Here is a 13,718-nt window from a genome sequence, read left to right as displayed (position 1 = left end):
TCGCCTGGACCCGATGACAATGCAGTGCTGAAGTGCCAATTAGCCTCTCCCTATGGAGGATCCCTATACCACTCTACAGATAAAGCGTTGTGGAATTTTTTTGGTTCGCGTACCTACCCAAAGTGATAAGATAAAATAAAATTCTGCATCAAAATTTATAGACAAGACAAGTAGTTTGTTTAGGCATGGTTTGTAAGGAATTACAAACCTGCGCACATATATTCAAACACGCATAACTATATAATAAATTCTTAATGCGCATGTGAAAGCCATCAGCGTCTATCGTAGTTTCACGTTTAAAGTCTGTTTAGAGAGAACGGTGTCGTCTTAGCGGCCCCTAATTTAATAACAAATGATCATTCAGACGGAAGTGAATAAATCAAAACTAACTTTAGCTGGAAAAAACATTTTTCAAGAACCATTATAAAACCAAACCAATCTCTGTTACCTTAAATTATATGTTCATCTCTGTAAAGCTGCTTTGAAACAATCTACATTGTTAAAAGCGCTATATAAATGAGGATGATTTGACTTGACTTGACATGCTGCAGCCTGACCAGAGGCAGCATAAGCTTTGCCCACCAATGCCGACGTTGTTCTGACCGGTTTGGTGGGCAGTAAGGGCAATGCAGTGCACAAAACCATGTTCTTTATGGCCTATTATAGATGAATAGTGAGTGGTTTGTGCACTATGAATTCTACACGAGACCGGTTTCTTCCACGATCTCAACACCTCAGTGTGGCGATCTGGAAAAAACTGCAGACCCCGGCGCGGAAGCTTTGCTCGCAAGAGCAGAAAACATTCATCTAGCTTGGATTTAGGATGAACATCCTGCCTCTCTGCTGGCCAGTCAATATTTGATTTGGCAACAGCGCGAGACACAACCTCCAGCAGTTCCTCATAAGCAGGAGAGTGAGATGGCGAGTCATCACCCTCTGCTTTGATGCTTTCCACATCCGACTCCTCACCTGGTGCGGAAGGAACCGCAATGCGTGCTTCCTGACACCAAGAAAAGGCACTGGATCAATCAGGGGAGGGCTGAGATAAGACTGGACCCGACTTAAACCCCTCTGAAAGATCTACGATCCCCACAATCTGGATCGACGCTGTGCTTCAGCAGCAGCGGGACCCGAACCGTGGGACCCGGAACATAAGCCTGAGAGGAAGCTGCTCACAGTCTGCACACCCTCGAGCGCTGCCTGTGCATACACTCACAAACACACGTGATGTAGAGAGGGCAGGGATGCACACACACCTGTAACTTTGTTTGCTCGCCATAATGATATAAATAATATATAATGAGACAGACGTATGGCATATTACCGCAAACACAATCTGTCCAAACATCAATCCTCATTCACGCAAAATACACAGGAACATAAAGTATAAAAGGAGCCGGCGTTCCCATCACTGGTGTGTGTGTGTGTGTGTGTGTGTATGTGTGTAGCATGCTGATTCCCGGGAACGTCGCTGGCGTGGCCAAACAGTTCCTGCGCTGCGTCCTCCATCAGCTCGCGCCCAACGGCATCCTACCACAGCTATTCCAGAGCAACATTAAAGGTCTGAGAAACAGCTCACACACTCACACACTCACACACTCTCACACACACACAGACACACACACACACACAAACAGGCGCACACATCTTTGTGGGGACTCTCCATAGGCGTAATGGTTTTTAAACTGTACAAACTGTATATTACTGTATATCCCCTTACACTGCCCCTATCCCTAAACCTACCCATCACACACAACTTTCTGCATTTTTACATTTTCAAAAAACATTACTTAGTACTATTTATACACTGTTTTCCTCATGGGGACCGCTGGCTGGTCCCCACAATGTAGGTGATTTCAGGTTTTACTATACTTGTGGGGACATTTGGTCCCCACAATGTAATATAAACATGAACACACACAGAGACTCGAGCTCACTGGCACTGCTCTCTTTGGTTTCAGATGGAAGCTTCTTGCGGACACTGGCCACGGCTCTGGTGGATTTTAATGAGCTGAGTTCTGTGGCCGCGCTGAGCCAGCTGCTGGAGGTGCTTCTCACACACACACACACACACACACACCCACACACACACTCATGTCTTCCAGCAGAGGACAGTCTGGAAAGCTTTGCTTAAACCCTTCTTACTTTCCTTTGTAACGGAGAGTCATGTTTTCCACAATTAGAGCTTAATTTCCAGGACATTCATCACAACCTTCATCACTAAGACTCTGCTTTACACTAAGAGTATGTGCATGAGCTGTGAATGGTTGTATCGTGGCTGCTGGGTAACTGCAGTAAAGCTGTTGGTGTCATCCTAGGGTCTGAACAATAAGAAGTCTCTGCCAGCAGGCGGCGCTATCCTGCACTGTCTGGACAACATCGCCACCTTCATGGAGACTCTTCCCATGGACTCGCCCAGCAACCTGTGGACCACCATCTGCAACCAGTTCCAGACCTTCCTGGCCAAGCTGCCCGCCGTGCTGCCGCTCAAGGTGTGCCTCAGTCTCTCTGTGGTGTGTATGATCAGTCTCATGATGCTTACGGTTTCTCTGCTCTCCTTTATGAAGTGTCCGCTGGACTCAAGCCTGAGGATAATCATCTGTTTGTTGAAGATTCCCGTCACTAATGCAACAAGAGTAAGCTTGTACATTTCTGTGGCTCTGTGTGTTGTTTAAACTTCCCCTCGGATGAACCGAAAGTGTGTTATGGTCGTGAATCTCATGCTTCTCCTGTCGTCCTGCAGAGTCTGCTGGAGCCCTTCTCCAAACTGCTGAGTTTTGTTCTCCAGTACGGTGTGTTCAGTCTCTCATATCTCGTAGAGATCTGCGGTTTATGCTACAAAAACTTCAGCAAGGTGAACAAACCTTTATTTGTCAGTGTGTATTCCACAAGAGAGAATCTGATGTCCGCTAGCATGATTTTGTGCCCTGTAAAGATTTTACAATTGCTTGTTGCAACAATGCTACAATTTTCTGTCATAATAATTTATTAACAAACGTGCATTCATTACTTCAATGAGCTTATTGTTTCTGCCTTAAATTATGACATTGTTTAAATTAATACATTTTTAGCTGTGATTTTGTATATGTACATTTCTGAAAACATAACTAAGACAGTTACGTCTGATAACAGATCACTCTAAATTGTAATGTGGAAACAGGCATTTTCTGTAAAGCTGCTTTGAAACAATGTGTACTGTGAAAAGCACTATACAAATAAATGTGAATTGAATTGTTTTTGAAAATGACATTTTCCCCCTGTTTGATTCAGGAACGAGACAAGTTCTACATGTCACGTATCGTGGTTCTGGAGCTGCTCCAGGCTCTGAAGTTCAAGTCCTCTATTCCCGATACAAACCTGCTGCTGCTGGTGCAGGTACAGCTCCCACCACACGACTCCGTCACTGCACTCGCTGCAACACACAGGGTTCATGGAGAGTTCAGCGATTATGAAATGAATTCAGTTTCAGCTCTACAGGAGACAAGTCATTATTCAGATCTATTCCGTCTCACAATAAAGGACAATAGAGCAAAAAACCATTAAGCCATTTGGGCGCTTATCTAGTTTTCTGTTGCTAGCACTAATATGACAGCTGCACATATTATGTCCAAAAACACTGTTTTTCAAAGATGAGTGTTTGGTTTGGTGTCACGTTCCGGTGTGTGAACATCTGTAAACAGGCTCATGAGATCAGTGTGAGAGAGTCAGTAATGTCCTCTGCTCTCCTCAGTTTGTGTGTTCAGACATCGGGACGAGGCTGGCGGAGTCCACCATCCTCCAGAAGCACATGATCACCGCTCTACCTGGGGTGAGCCTCGTCTCTCATCATATCTGCTGCTGTGTGTGTGTGTGTGTGTGTGTGTGTGTGTGTGTGTGTGTGTGTGTGTGTGTGTGTGTGTGTGTGTGTGTGTGTGTGTGTGTGTGTGTGTGTGTGTGTGTGTGTGTGTGTGTGTGTGTGTGTGTGTGTGTGTGTGTGTGTGTGTTAGTGACGGATGTCTGTCCCGCAGTGTACGACCGCGGCCATGGAGTGTTTGAGGCAGTATCTGAGCGAGTTGCTGGACTTCATCGCAGACATGCACACGCTGACTAAACTAAAGGTACTCCTCTACACAAGCGCTCAAACATTCACTGTCGTAATGGCAGAAGTACAAAGAAATGATTTTCAAAGTTTTCACAGACCAACTGTCATGTGTCAATTCGTGTTTGCAGTTTCAGTTTTTGTTTTGATCGGTTCCTCTTTTCCTTTGTTCTTTTCCCGCTACTCCATTGTTTCTATGGTTGCTATCACTAGTTCATTTGTCCCAGTTGTGTATGATTAATTATCTTGTTTCTGTTTGCTATATTAGATGCACCCCTTTAGTCTTTATCCAATCTCTGTTGCTTTTATGTGTCTTCCCTGCCTGTCAGCTAGTTCCAGAGTACTATTATAAAAGTTTGAGTTTGTACCTATGATCTGAGTCTTCAGTCTGTTCCTGAGGAAACCACAGTGTGACAGAAGATCGGACCAACCCAAATCTGTCCGTCAGCTCCAGTTCCCTCTCCCACCTCCTCCCATCATCATCATCATCATCATCTATTTCCTCATCACCGCCTCCGCTGCTTCCTATCAGCCCCTCAGCTCACTCTCAACAGTGATTTGGGCTCGCCACGGGTCTGCCAGTCTCCAGCTCCATCATGGTCGGTGGATCCCCGGTCTCCACCTTGGCCCATCAGTCCATTAACTCCACCTTGGCTCCCACCTCCCTCATCGCCACCGTGGCCCATCAGTCCACCAGCTCCGCCGGGATCCTTCGTCCCTCTGGCTCCACTTGGGTCATTTGTCGACCTGCCCTCGCCTCAGGACCACACTCCTCTGGCTTCTCCTCGTCCCTTCGTCCTTCTGGCTCCGTTGGACGAGTCGCTCCCTCCAGCTCCACCGTGGTCCTCTGTTTCTCTGGCTCTACCATGGCCCTCTGGATCCCCACCTGTGCCTCCGGCCCCAGACCCGTCGGCATCGACATGTTCCTCCTGATCCTCAGCATCGCCTTGGCTCGTCAGCTCTCTGTCTGCACCCTGGCCTCCTCTTCCACCTGCTCCGCCTCCGTCAGTCGGCCCCCTGGAGTCATCAGCCCTCCCTCCATCAACTCCACCATGGCTCCTCCCTCCATCGCCTCCAAAATGGCTCCTCCCTCCATCAGCTTCACCAAGGCTACTCCCTCCATCGGCTCATCCTTGGCTCCTTCCTCCAACAGCTTCACCATGGCTCCTCCCTCCATCAGCTCCACCATGGCTCCTCCCTCCATCAGCTCCACCATGGCTCCTCCCTCCATCGGCTCCTCCTTGGCTCCTCCCTCCATCAGCTCCACCATGGCTCCTCCCTCCATCGGCTCCTCCTTGGCTCCTCCCTCCATCAGCTTCACCATGGCCCCTCCCTCCATCAGCTCCACCATGGCTCCTCCATCCATTTGCTTCACCATGGCTCCTCCCTCCATCAGCTCCACCATGGCTCCTCCCTCCATCAGCTTCACCATGGCTCCTCTCTCCATCAGCTCCACCATGGCTCCTCCCTCCATCAGCTCCACCATGGCTCCTCCCTCCATCAACTCCACCATGGCTCCTCCCTCCCTCCAGTGTATGTTTGGTGTTTCAGTTTGTATTTTGATGGACAAAATAAGCCTTTATTCAAAGTAAACCTTTATGTAGTTTTGTGTTTGCTGATGGGAAATGTTTGGACTGGGTGCAAACGAACAGCTGCTTCTCAGTTCTTATGAACACAAGTTTTCAGACAGATTGGAAGTTGATGTTGCGTGGATGGAGTTGAGAGAAGAGAGATGAGTCTCGCAAACCGAACTCCTCCACAGCCGAGGCTTTCCACTGGAAACCTGCTAGTGAGAGGTCTCAGTTCTCCTGGGATAAAAGTGTGTGCCACTGCCTGAATGTAAAATGCTGAAAGTTTGATGTGTGTGTGTGTGTGTGTGTGTGTGTGTGTGTATGTGTGTCTCAGAGCCACATGAAGGCCTGCTGTCAGCCGCTGCACGAGGACACGTTTGGTGGGAATCTGAAGGTCGGTCTGGCTCAGATTACAGCGATGGAGATCAGCAGAGGAAACCACAGAGACAACAAAGCAGTGACTCGCTACTTGCCCTGGCTTTACCACCCACCCTCTGCAATGCAGCAGGGGTAAACCTGTGTGTGTGTGTGTGTGTGTGTGTGTGTGTGTGTGTGTGTGTGTGTGTGTGTGTGTGTGTGTGTGTGTGTGTGACTTACCACCCACCCTCTGCAATGCAGCAGGGGTAAACCTGTGTGTGTGTGTGTGTGTGATTTACCACCCACCCTCTGCAATGCAGCAGGGGTAAACCTGTGTGTGTGTGTGTGTGTGTGTGTGTGTGTGTGTGTGTGTGTGTGTGTGTGTGTGTGTGTGTGTGTGTGTGTGTGTGTGTGTGTGTGTGTGTGTGTGTGTGTGTGTGTGTGTGTGACTTACCACCCACCCTCTGCAATGCAGCAGGGGTAAACCTGTGTGTGTGTGTGTGTGTGTGTGTGTGTGTGTGTGTGTGTGTGATTTACCACCCACCCTCTGCAATGCAGCAGGGGTAAACCTGTATGTGTGTGTGTGTGTGTGTGTGTGTGTGTGTGTGGTAGGGTTTAGGGGTAGGTTTAGTGTAAGGGGGGATGGGCAGCTCCGGTCCTCGAGGGCCACTGTCCTGCAGAGTTTAGCTCCAACCCTGATGTTTTCAGGATTTCTAAAAAATAATTTTTGTCAGGGTAGGAGCTAAACTCTGCAGGACAGTGGCCCTCGAGGACCGGAGTTGCTCATCCCTGGTGTAAGTTTGTACAGTATAAAAACGATTATGTCCATGGAGAGTCCCCACAAAGATAGTAAACCAGGTGTGTGTGTGTGTGTGTGTGTGTGTGTGTGTGTGTGTGTGTGTGTGTGTGTGTGTGTGTGTGTGTGTGTGTGTGTGTGTGTGTGTGTGTGTGTGTGTGTGTGTGTGTGAGAGTATATGTGTGAGTGTGTGTGAGAGTATATGTGTGAGTGTGTGTGTGAGTGTGTGTGCATCAGCAAGTCTTTACTCTGTTCTTCTGCTTCCTTAGACCCAAAGAGTTCATCGAGTGTGTTTCGCACATCCGTCAGCTGTCCTGGCTGCTGCTGGGCTCTCTTACCCACAGTGCTTTGCAGCAGGGCTCCTCGTGCTGTATGCCCATCCCTCTGGACGCCGGGTCTCACATAGCAGACCATCTGATCGTCATCCTGATCGGGTTCCCGGAGCAATCCAAGGTATGAAGCGGATTGCTGAGCTGCGGGATCTGCAGGTCTGTGAGTCTGAAGGTCTTCTGTGTGTGTGTGTGTGTGTGTGTGTGTGTGTGCAGACGTCAGTGCTGCACATGTGTTCGCTGTTCCACGCCTTCATGTTCGCCCAGCTGTGGACCATCTACTGTGAGCAGGCGGCCGTCCCATCCAACCAGAACCAGAACCAGAACGAGTTCTGCTCGGGGGCCATCCTGACGGGCCTGGAGTTCTGGAGCCGTGTGACTCCCAGCATCCTCCAGCTCATGGCACACAACAGAGTGGTACGATTCTCACACACACACACCGTCTGCACACACACACACCGTCGGTACAATGGCCTTGATTCGACACTAGTAGATATAAAATTACTCCTATTTGTAATTAATTCTACACTGCATGCTAATGAGCAAAGACAATCAATCATGACCAGTTTGAAATCAACACCCGCAAAACGCGGGTAAAATCAACAGTGGCGAGTGACGCTGTCTAATCACGAGCTAATTTGGCCTTTTATTATATTTACTCACTTTGCTGGGGAAGTTCGTGTAAGACAAATCTACACAGAAGTAGAGCAAATACTCGTGAGACATCATGATATCTGAAATAGTGTATTGCGCAAAATCTGCTCATATCTGGCGTTCTTGAACACACACGTCACTACACAACAAATAACAGCACGCTTTTTCATTTGCATTGAAGCAATAGTGAAGAAGAAAAAAGATTTGGTTAACAGAAAAGACATTGTTATTTTCCAACATCCCACATTTGTTGATGTTCTCTGTACTGTATTGATCTCTCCCCCTAAAACACGTGTTTGGTGATGAGGATGAAAGAGGAAGAGGAGATGCTGTGATGTAGTTAATCTAGTTCATTTTCTTTTTTTTGGCTAGTAGAAGTTCTGAATGGCTGGTAACCAGTGGCGGTTCTAGAGGGGGGGCCGGGGGGGCCCGTGCCCCTGTGACAACAAGCTTGGCCCCCCTTGTGGCCCCCCTAAATGTGGAGTGTGAAATAATTTTTACAAAACTGTTTTTTTGCTATCGTTGTTATCGTTGTATGCGTATTATTTTTTTTATCATTCTATCTTTGTGGATTTGCTTGTTCACGTGACAATTCGCATCACATTCGCGGGAATCGCGGCAGAATAACGTCTGTCTCCTGCACGCGAGAGAGGAGAGAAGGAGAAAGCTGGTAAATGTCAGTTCAGTTGCAAGTTCATTCTTTATGTGCATATCTGGTGTGCGATGTGTATTGTCTATTATGATATTGTAATCAATGTTTTAACTGTATACGAGGCACTGTGAGCTGACATCGCATTTGTGTCTCGTCCTTTCACTGCTGTGTGCGGTTCATAGATAGGCTATGTCCCCAAATTAGTTTATGTCTTATATTTATGTCATATTATGTTCTTATATTAGAATATCAGTTCAGCAAGAGTGCCGTTTTCCCGTGCACAATTGCAACTGTGATATTGATGTTATACAACAGCTAAATTAACAATAAGTGAACATTGGGAGTTACCTTTTAGACACAATATTGTCAATATTGTTTGTTTTCCCTTTATTTCGCCGACTAGAATTTCAAAATGAAACCGTAGCAGAGTCTCAATGCAACAGACAGCGATGATTTATTGACTGAAATCCGCGTTTTGAAGGAATCACTTGCTCCTTTCCCGAATGAATCAGCCGTTTGAACAAATCCGTTGAATGAATGAATCCCTCAACTCACTTATTAAGACCGTGACCTTTTAAGATTAAGACCTTTTAGTTTCATATTTAAAGTACCCTTTAATTAGAACATTACAATTAGAAATCATTTCATATTTAAATATTGATTTTTAAAAAAATCTCATAGCTTTATTTATGCAATTATAAATGGAATGTAAATATATTAATGCCACTTCTGTGTCTCCTCTAGACTGCAAAGATGGATTTTGATTAAATTATTTCATTTGACAGGTAACAGTGGTACTGTATAATTATTGTATAATTAAGTATTATTGTATAAATACGTATAATTACTGTATAATTTGTATGTTAGTATTTGACATAAAAGGTGATTCATAACTCTAAATAAGTTTAGAAAGAATGTCCATATATAGGTGAAAATGCCCCTGGAAATCAATTTAAGCTGGCAAATTAAATTAACAAAAAAAATTAATGAAAAAATTAATTTCGGTCCCTGCTATTAACTGACCACTGCATAGAATATTAAAAAATATGAATATCTTTGTGAGTCAGCTGTCAACAACAGGCCTAAACCAGCCATGTCACCAGCACAAAAACACAATCAGTAAAATATCATCTAATTATCAACAAAACATTGAAAATATTGTGATATATTTTGTCAATATTGCACACCCCTAATGTACGGTATGAATTTTGATTTCTTCAGGTCTTAAAAAGGCTTAAATTTGACTTTAAAAAGTGTGCAGGAACCCTGTAAACGGTTAGACGTAGTTACCTAGCAAGTCAGTTATTTTCAGTAAATGAATTAATACGCTTCTTGGTCCCCATTGCTTTTGCTCTATAGTTCTCACCAAAATGAAGAGAAAGAAGGACATCATGTCAATTACAGTTACTGTGACCAATACTGAATATGTTATGCAAATGTAAAAATATAATGGAAATGCAAATACATTGTTGAATGATTATAAACATGGTATTTTGCCTGTTAATGCCTGCAGTGCAGTGCAGAAAATATGACAACAATAAGGTCTAAATGTAACTGGCCCCTCTAACAGTACAACTGGCCCCAGCTTGGCCCCCCCAGTTGAAATGGTCTAGAACCGCCACTGCTGGTAACTTAAAAATTTAGTAGCCATATTGGCCAGTGAGTGAAAAAGTTAATTTCCAACCCTGATCATGACCCATCATAACTGACAGAAGTGTGTTCGTGTGTGTTTCAGATGGTAGAGATGGTGTGTTTGCATGTTATCAGTCTAATGGAGGCCTTGCAGGAGTGCAACTCAACCATCTTTGTCAAAGTAAGAGTGATTTATTACCACACATGCTCAAACTGATTCGGTCTGTAGTGCTGGAAACCGTATTTGCACTTCTACATTATGCAGTCTAAGCTGTTTATTATATTTAATGTCTTCTTCATTCTGTTTAGCTGATTCCCATGTGGCTGCCAATGATCCAGTCCAATTTAAATGTAAGTGTTCATCATAATGATTATCAATTCAGGCAGTGATTCTTGCTTTCTTTCTAGAGTAAACTTTGAAAATCTCTGTGTTAGGGTGTCTCACACTGAACCGAGCTGAGAGCGTTTGACCCCAAAGTCTGGTTTGTTTGGCTAGTGTGATCGCTAACCGCGCCGGAGCACAGAACAGCCACTACTGTCATCATTACGACAGCAAACATTATATATTTCTACTCGGAGAGTACACTTTTGAATTAATTTAATGTAATCGAGTATATGCATGTTTCTAACGGGTCTGATTCTCAACTAATTGATGAACAGGAAATGTAGTTTGCGGGTAAAAGCTGCAAACTCCTGCATCAACATCAGCTGCCTCTGTAACAATCGCCTGATAAGTGCAGTACAATCAAGTGAACATCACTGCGCGGCATAAACGATAAATCTATTAGGCAGTTACGCTCACGCTCTTTCATTGGTGAAAAGTGAAGCCACCAAAGTCCTAATATGGCACTGACATCTTGCGCTGATTTGGGGCAGTAGTGAACGTGAAGTGGAGCCCGAAAATAAAGGTCCCACCCACACACACTCCTGCAGAAACCGTTAGTACAGTTTATGCAGCACAACTCATTTGGTCAATGTGAAATAAACAGTTATGGACATGAAGAAATTAAAACTGAAGCTACAATCTCCTCCTGAAAATCCCCAAAAAAGTCTGTTGGTGCCTCAGTGACTTCGTTTAGAGAAGCCGTGAATCATAGCTGTCAATCATGACATCACATTTCCATTTTTATATCATCAAAAAACTAAATAAGACCAAACTAACACTTAAAGTTACATCAGCGTGATAAAAACTACCTAAAATGTCGGTAAACATCTTTGGAAAAAAATTATTTGAAGTGTAATATGATTGTTTAGTTTCCATCGCGTCCCAGTAGATTTCATGGGTAGGGTGGGGTTTATGACCTATACTGGGACCAGCCACCGGGGGGGGGGGGCGATCGAGACTCAGGGTTTATGAGCTATACTGGGACCAGCCACTGGGGGGCGATCGAGACTCAGGGTTTATGACCTATACTGGGACCAGCCACCGGGGGGGGGGGGCGATCCAGACTCAGGGTTTATGAGCTATACTGGGACCAGCCACTGGGGGGCGATCGAGACTCAGGGTTTATGAGCTATACTGGGACCAGCCACTGGGGGGCGATCGAGACTCAGGGTTTATGAGCTATACTGGGACCAGCCACTGGGGGGCGATCGAGACTCAGGGTTTATGAGCTATACTGGGACCAGCCATTGGGGGGCGATCGAGACTCAGGGTTTATGAGCTATACTGGGACCAGCCACTGGGGGGCGATCGAGACTCAGGGATTATGAGCTATACTGGGACCAGCCACTGGGGGGCGATCGAGACTCAGGGTTTATGAGCTATACTGGGACCAGCCACTGGGGGGCGATCGAGACTCAGGGTTTATGAGCTATACTGGGACCAGCCACTGGGGGGCGATCGAGACTCAGGGTTTATGAGCTATACTGGGACCAGCCACTGGGGGGCGATCGAGACTCAGGGTTTATGAGCTATACTGGGACCAGCCATTGGGGGGCGATCGAGACTCAGGGTTTATGAGCTATACTGGGACCAGCCACTGGGGGGCGATCGAGACTCAGGGTTTATGAGCTATACTGGGACCAGCCACTGGGGGGCGATCGAGACTCAGGGTTTATGAGCTATACTGGGACCAGCCACTGGGGGGCGATCGAGACTCAGGGTTTATGAGCTATACTGGGACCAGCAACTGGGGGGCGATCGAGACTCAGGGTTTATGAGCTATACTGGGACCAGCCACTGGGGGGCGATCGAGACTCAGGGTTTATGAGCTATACTGGGACCAGCAACTGGGGGGCGATCGAGACTCAGGGTTTATGAGCTATACTGGGACCAGCCACCGGGGGGGGGGGGGGGGGCGATCGAGACTCTTTGGCTTCACTATTCAGGACTTGTGCGGCAAACTTGGTGCAACAACCGCTCCAGGGCTCTAGTGTGAGCACACCCTGAAGGTGATGATACACAGGGCAACTTCTTTGAACGATATTGCTCGGGCACTTTCCCGTTGAGAATGGGCAACAAATTTCTATCTGGATACTTTAGATCTGTCATGGGCCGTGTGTCTCTCCTGGTTGCCCATTAACAGCAACATTGCTCAAAAAGTTGGCCAGTGTATCATGATCTTTAGACACTAACCGCTCTGTGTGTCTACAGCATCTGTCCGCTGGTCTCCAGCTGCGTCTGCAAGCCATCCAGAACCGGGTGAACCACCAGTGTCTCCAGAACCCCGGACCCGGATCCTTTCCTCTCGCTCTGCGCAAGTGGCTTCAGTGCACGCAGTTTAAAATGGCCCAGGTGGAGATCCAGTCGTCGGAGGCGGCGTCCCAGTTTTACCCCATGTGACGTGTTGTGTGCTTCATCATGAGCTTCAGCTTATCGTTCACTGAGCGCAGTGGTCTTCCGGGTGTGTGTGTGACTGCATACTGCTCTTCGTCATGTGTGTGTGATTGCATACTGCTCTTTATCAGATGCATTACAGAAATCATGTATAGAGAAGAATGTTAGTCTGTGACCAGCAGGAAGAGTTTTTCGAATTGTCAATAGTATGCATATTTCAAACCAAAATAAACAATTCAAGACTTTTTAAAAACATTACCTTGAATTTTGTCTTTGTGTTAAACTGAAACACAAGTATTCTTTTACTTGATCAAATGCTTCAAACAGTTTGTGATGAGAAAGTAAATCTGAATCATTCAAAACTTGCTAAATATGTTTAAATATCAGATGTACTAGTATCACGTGTGCGACTAATGTAAGTAAAGTTCAAAAGCGTAATTTCAGGAGGAGTGAACCGTGAACCCATCGGATCTGTCACTTAACTGTGGGATCATATAAGCAGACGCTCAACTTGCTCTGGCATCAGATGTTCTGGCGTCCCTCCACCTCCCCAACTCCACCAACATAATTCAGGCATCTTACACCAGACTCATCATCCAAGCATTAGTAGTGCAGTATATCTGAGCTCCAGTTGAATCTGCTTCCTTGAGACCATCCTCTACCAAATACACTTAACCTTATTAGCTTAAAGCTTATATTTGCAAACGCACTTGTGAATGAGAAAAAAATGTCCAGGGTGCTCAAGGAGTTAAAGTGTTTGAAGGTGCTCTTTGGGATCGGGAATTCAATAACATGTAGTGGAAGGAAATCCAAGGCACTCTTCTTAGGAATTGATAATCAGGCCTTTATTTGCCTGGCTATTTCATGATA

The 13,718-nt window shown here is 45.9% G+C and overlaps 1 protein-coding gene across 1 annotated transcript in view; it reads left to right on the top strand.

Annotated features, from left to right (window-relative positions):
* The window catches only part of unc79 (unc-79 homolog, NALCN channel complex subunit), a 103,047-nt gene extending 89,944 nt beyond the window's left edge, over positions 1–13,103 (top strand). Inside the window, 14 exon segments of the mRNA XM_077240201.1 lie at positions 1,449–1,561; positions 1,962–2,047; positions 2,319–2,492; positions 2,568–2,636; positions 2,744–2,854; positions 3,271–3,375; positions 3,731–3,808; positions 4,008–4,097; positions 5,984–6,159; positions 7,072–7,255; positions 7,348–7,548; positions 10,173–10,250; positions 10,379–10,420; positions 12,666–13,103. Of these exon segments, the coding sequence (XP_077096316.1) occupies positions 1,449–1,561; positions 1,962–2,047; positions 2,319–2,492; positions 2,568–2,636; positions 2,744–2,854; positions 3,271–3,375; positions 3,731–3,808; positions 4,008–4,097; positions 5,984–6,159; positions 7,072–7,255; positions 7,348–7,548; positions 10,173–10,250; positions 10,379–10,420; positions 12,666–12,854 (1,696 nt within the window). The 3' untranslated portion in view covers positions 12,855–13,103.
* Positions 13,104–13,718: the final 615 nt, after the last annotated feature.

The sequence above is a fragment of the Siphateles boraxobius genome, unplaced genomic scaffold (assembly GCF_051911475.1).
Source record: "Siphateles boraxobius isolate OS27281-9 unplaced genomic scaffold, OSU_SipBor_1 22, whole genome shotgun sequence".
Taxonomy (NCBI): domain Eukaryota; kingdom Metazoa; phylum Chordata; class Actinopteri; order Cypriniformes; family Leuciscidae; genus Siphateles; species Siphateles boraxobius.
The sequence above is the reverse complement of the archived record's forward strand: the minus strand, read 5'-3'. Positions and strand labels throughout refer to the sequence as shown.